The following is a 6011-nucleotide window of genomic DNA, read 5'->3' as shown; positions in this document are numbered from 1 at the left end:
CACAAAAACTGGCCCGGCCCCACTGCAAGGTTTCACTGTCAATCTGTGGTATGTGTGGGACATTCGATCAGTCCAACAGTTTGCAACCATGATGAAGATCATCAGGCGCAAAAATCTGGCTGACCCCAGTCGACCCAAGTTTTGTACCAGGTGATCTTTGGTATGGTTCGAATCGTTTCGAACCTACCACACCAGGATGTCCCAAACATGTAAAACAACATTGAGATTAGAAGAGAAGTACCTCAAAACAACAAAGAGAGTGATTCCTTGATGAGCTTGATTTTTGAGCCAGGTGATGTTCATGATGGTTCCCACCTTCCACATGGCTCAGATGTCCCACACAAGTGATATATTGGCAGTGAAACAACATTGAAATCAAAAGAGCAGTACTTCAAAACAAAGCCTCAACAAGGAGTAATTAATTGATTGATTTCTCAAAAAAATACAACAAAAAACACCATCACATATCTCGAACTCTTCTATCAGTCCTTGGCAATCCCACATTCAAAGAAGAAGAAATGCCCATTTGGGCAGCACTACTACTACTATCACTACTCCTAACATCACATGGATTTTGCAATTTCCCCTTCTTAGACCACAACCAGATCTTAGAAACAGACAAGCTCTCACCTTTGCTGCCATTACACAGCTTCTTACCATCCAAATCCACCTCAACTTCATCACATCCTTTTCTTCTCAAAGTCTCCTTCTTACCTTCACTACCATCTTTCTCTCTTTGGCTCAAAGCTACTCCAACTTGCAGATTTGAATCCCCAACAACATATTGAAAAGACCCCATTGAATAGCATCTCCTTGCATCCAAATTGCTGCTACTGCTCTCTCCTTCACCTTCATTATTCACGCTCTTGAATTTCCCAAGCCTAACAGGCAAAACCACCCTCTTCTCACTGACGATTTCCTCCTTTACTCCCTCCACCACCACCTCCTCCTCCTCCTCTGCCTCCATTTCTACCTTCTGATTGGCTGAAAATCCATCTCGCCCTTCACCCGAAAAACCATCTTCTTCATTTGGTTCGTCGAATTCAAAAACTGGGTTTTCGATTGCAAGAGCAGAGGAAAATAGAGTCCCTCTGCAGAGTGGGCATGTTGAGTTGGAGAGAAGCCATGTGTCGATGCAGTTTATGTGGAATGCATGGCTGCAGATAGGGAGCAATCTCAGCTTATCTTCTTGAGAGAATTCGCATAGACAGACGGCACAATCAAATGGCTCCTTCAGGCCCACGATCTCTTTGTAGAGAAAGACAGGAAGTGCATCTATGAAGGCTTGGTCTAGGCCTGAGTCGTGGAGATGGAAGAGCTGTTGGAGCTGCCTCTGGAGGGAATCAGAGCCTGGGATTTCAGGATATCTATTGGATTGGGATGAGGATGATGAAGACGGCTGTTTGATGAGGAATCTAACAAGAAGGTGGAGAAGACCAGAGATGAAGAAGATCACTGCAAGAATTACGATGATGAAAAGAACGGCGGGGCTGATTTTGCTGCCTGACGGTGAAGGTGGTGATGGAGGAGATGGCTCTTTCTGATAACTGCTAGTGTAAGGAGGCGGCGGAGGAAGGAGATGAGGGAGAGGAGGTGGGTAGGCCGAAAGGCCTTCTTTTTTCTTGATTTGGGACAAAGCCCAATTCATTTTAGGAGCCGGGAAGGCAAAAAGGGCAATCTTTTTCATTGGTTTGGTATCAGACCCAATTCATTTTGGGAGGTTGGTAGGAAAACAAAACCATGTTTTTCTCTGATTTCGTATCAGACCCACCAAAGTCATTTCAGGAGATGGGTAGGCTGGAAAACCCTGCTTTGTGCTTGATTCACATCCAACACAAATCAGTTTAGAGGATGAGTAGACTAAGAAATCCTTTTTCTAACCTGATTTGGTATGAAACCCAATTCATTTCAAGAGATCGGCAGCTACAAAAACCTTTCTTTTTCATTTTCTTCGATTCAAACTCATGCGGATATTAAAGGAAGTTATATGCTAAAAAGGCAATCTTTTTTCTTGCTTCAGCATTCAAAATAAGATATTTTTCCTCCACAAAAAAATAAAAATAAAATAAAATCCTTTTTCTTCTTTCATTGAAACCAAATCCAAGTAATTTCAGTACATGGGTAGGCTAAAAAGATCATCTTTGTTCTTGATTTGAGAACAAATCCAAGTAGTTTTTGCAACAAAAGACTATCATTTGAGGAGATGGAACACTGAAAAAGAAACTCTTTTTTTCTTAATCTAGTTTCTAGAAAGAGGAATCATGAAGAAGAAACCATCTATTTTTCCTCTACTAAGATGAAACTCAATCCATTTTACCAGATGGGTGTACCAAAAAAACCAACTTTTTCATTATATATTCTAGACAAACCAGACATTTTAGAAGGTGGGTGTGATCAAACTACATGAAAAAGAAATCTATGTTTGTTCTTTGTTGGATTGAAGTAAAACCCATGTCATATTTGAGGAAGAAAAGGGGAAGAAGCACCTACCTGAGTGTTAGAGAATCCTCCATTAATGAATCTCATTCCTTCTTGTTTTTTGAAAGGTCTTTGTGTTGGGCAGTGTTTTGCAGAAGAGAGCCCTAAAAGTCAGTTTCTTAGGAGAGGATTTATAAGCTTTTTATATGTGCTTTTTGGAAGTGGAATATATAAAAGGAAAAGGTGGGAAGAGGGAAGGGCGGTAGTAGGTTCCAAGGTGGGAAAAGGCAGAAAGGGTGCTGTGAGAGAGAGAGAGGGAGAGAGAGAGGGAAAACAGAGAAATAGTCTGTAATTGCAGTGAGCAACAAAGAAAAAGCGGGGTAGGGTTATTTTAGAAATTCTGATAAATAACAGGTTATTTTTGTATTTTCCTTATAAAAAGGACTTGGACAGGGTACCTCGGTCACCTGCACCGAGAAGAAACGACTTAAAAAAGTAAATCAAATCCACGCCGTCCATCGCCACACCATACTTTCTGACCCTTCACTCCAAAATTCAAGTTGATTCAACACTCAAGTGGCCCATCCCAAGATATTATAACTAAAATCTCTACGTTCTCGGACGCGGCTTCGGTGGATCCCTGACCGTGGGACCCACGCTGATGTATGTGCCGTACGTCCACGTGGTCCATCTGTTTTGACGGCTCGTTATAGTACGCGGCTTGTATATCAACCAGTGGCTAAGAAGGGACGGGGGTCTTTGTTGACCATCATGATATATGGGTTATATCCGCACCGTCCATCCATTTTGCCATATCATTCTACGTGGATCCAAGGCTGACCACACCAATGGAAACATTAAGTTTGATAATGACATGGATCATTGAAACTTTCTTGGGACATGATGGTTAATTGCCTTACAACTTGTTCCTAAGGTCACGTCGACATTAATGGAGTGAAGACACAAATATCAACCAATCCAAAACTTATACGGCCCTCAAAAAGTTTCAACAATGTGCTTAATTCTGGCTGTATGATACATTTGATCATGGATCTGCATCATTTTTGAGCTTATACCAAAAAAATGATTAGACATGGTAGATAAAGCCCATATATTTAAAATAGAGTGGGTCCCATCTGAAATCCAATTCATTCCAAATCCATATAATGCAGAGTTGGAATTTTAAATATGTCTCATTTATTAAATGAATCACATTCAGGTTCATAAAATTAAATTCAAATCCTACTGAGGCCATATTCAGATCCAGTAGTGAGATATCCTCACTATTGTATTGCATGCTAAGCTATCAACCGTTTTGACTTTGGCATTAATAAATTCTATGTGGCTGTTCGGCTTTTGCACTTCCAAAGTTTAATACTTTTACATGATTCAAATAAAATAATTCTAATTGCATCATTTTGTTGTTAAATTAATATATTATCTTATATATTTTTACATTTATGAAATGGTGTATTAGGACTATATTCCACCGGAGTTCGATAGCTATATGAAATTTTTATCAAAAAAGAATCCAACTATTTATAAGTAGATTTGATATGAATATGGATTTTTTTCTCTTCTTCTCTTTAGTTTTGTCTTGGGAAAACATTCCTTTTAAGAAAGATAACTAAGAGATTTTTGGACCTCAAGCTGGATCCAACTGGATCCGACCCATTGAGAGTCGTATTTCACAGTGGCCCCTTAGAGGTTTGTAGCTGGGGTGCCTAATCTGTGCCCCTCATTTTAAGTCATGATCCAAAACATTTAGCAAATTTAAACGTCAGGTGGACCTCATCACCATTAAAAAACTTTTTAGACTTCACTGAAATGTTTATTTGCCATCCAATATATCGATAACATCAGAGGGATATAAATGAATGGACCACACATCCAAAAATTTTGTGGCCCATAAATCATCAAGGTTCCTGTGGTGTGGCCTACTTAAGATTTGGATCTACAATTTTTGTGATCATGCCTTAAAACGTGGTTTCATAGATATAAGGTACATGCATTGCACACGCCTATCTATAGCTCAAGTGGCAGACTGAGTGGATATACCCGGTTTCAACACTCAAGGTCTTGGTATCGATCCCAGTGGGGGTTGGCTAACATGGGGTATGTGCACTATCACGGGTGTGTACTAACAAGCTAACCGATTAAAAATAAATATATTAAAAAAAAAAAAAAAAAAAAGCACATGCATTACAGTGGGTCCCTTGGTCAGAGATCCACCTTACTCTTCTGGTCCCAAAATTCAGGACGATTCAACACTTAAGTGGGCCATCCCAAAACATTATGCCTAAAACCTCTATATTCATGGGTATGGCTCACCTGAGTTTTGAATATATAATTCTTCCATTTAAGCACATTAGATGAATAGATTAGATGGCATATGAACACAAATGCTAAGTCCTACACAAAATTAAAGGGTGGGTGTTCAATCTTAACCATTTCCAGTAGTGTGGACTACTTAAGTCTTCAATGGTCATGATTTTTAGGTTCAGTGGTTAAAATGAGGCATCTTACCTGATGGACAATGCGGATCTCAGGACAGATGCATCCATGTGGCTCTAAGCTTGTGAATGTAACCGCCTAGCAAAGGGGTATTGTTGTACACGACCAAGTTAGCTCGTTAGCTTGCTCACTCGTCTAAAAAAAGCTCGATTGAACTTGGTTCAAAATTGAGATTGAGTCAGAGCTGATTTTTTGAGCTGGAAAAATTTTCAAACTGAGTTCAAGCTTGCCTGAGCTAAACTAGACTCGAATTGAACCCAACTTGAATCGAACTAGTTCGGTGACTCGGTTACTTTGACATTGATATTACTTACTATGTGTTCGATGAAATGATTCAACCAAGTGTTAGCTGGTGGTAAGAAAAGTATGTATACGAAACAAATATAATTTTTTCTTGATTTTGATGTTGCTTACATTGTGTGTGATGAAATACTGATAAACAATTGCTATTGTTTTATGTATAGTAAGAAATTGAAAGTGCACTCCATGTGTTCGTGAAAATGCTGTACAAGCTCGATCTTGGCTCAAACTCGCCTTGAATTGGCCCGAGCTATTAACCGAACTGAGTTGATCTAGCCGGTCAAACTTGAGTATTGAGGCAAGCCGAGTTCCAGTTGGGGTAAGCTAGTGAATGAGCCGAGTTGAATTGTGTCATGATCCACTCGGTTCCACCCTTGTACACCTCTACAAGGGGTTATCCCACACAAAAACGGAGATAAAAGGGTATTTTTGTCATTTTTCTAGGTAATTTGGGGATGGTGCTCTCTTTTGCTAGTAGATGACCACGGGGAAAAGAAGCCCATTGCCTGTGAGATCAGGGCTGTGTGGAGTCCACAGAGATGTCCCTAATAAATCCACTCCGTCCATCTGTTTTTAATGACGACAATAGTACAGGATTCTAAAAATCAGCCAGAACCAACTCATGTGGACCATACTACACGAAACAGTGGCAAAGGAAACGTCCACCGTTGAAACCTTCCTAGAGCTGACCATGATGTTCTTATGCCATCCAAACCGTTCGTAGGATTATTACCACTCAGATAAACTGTAAGAACAAATATCATCCTGATAATAATAAA

General features: G+C 39.9%; 1 protein-coding gene across 1 annotated transcript; it reads right to left on the bottom strand.

Moving 5' to 3' along the window:
• Positions 1-390: 390 nt before the first annotated feature.
• On the bottom strand, positions 391-2792 carry LOC131255492 (RING-H2 finger protein ATL46-like). Its single transcript, XM_058256235.1, has 2 exons — positions 2491-2792; positions 391-2399 (listed from the first exon to the last, which is right to left on the bottom strand). The coding sequence occupies exon 2, from the start codon at positions 1685-1687 to the stop codon at positions 461-463; it is 1227 nt and encodes a 408-aa protein (XP_058112218.1). The 5' UTR covers positions 1688-2399; positions 2491-2792; the 3' UTR covers positions 391-460.
• Between the last annotated feature and the right edge of the window lie 3219 nt (positions 2793-6011).

The sequence above is a fragment of the Magnolia sinica genome, chromosome 9, assembly GCF_029962835.1.
Source record: "Magnolia sinica isolate HGM2019 chromosome 9, MsV1, whole genome shotgun sequence".
Taxonomy (NCBI): Eukaryota; Viridiplantae; Streptophyta; class Magnoliopsida; order Magnoliales; family Magnoliaceae; genus Magnolia; species Magnolia sinica.
The sequence above is the reverse complement of the archived record's forward strand: the minus strand, read 5'-3'. Positions and strand labels throughout refer to the sequence as shown.

Bases quoted from the DNA above. Each gene is read 5' to 3' on its own strand.
- LOC131255492 (XM_058256235.1), bottom strand. From the start codon at position 1,687: ATGAAAAAGATTGCCCTTTTTGCCTTCCCGGCTCCTAAAATGAATTGG.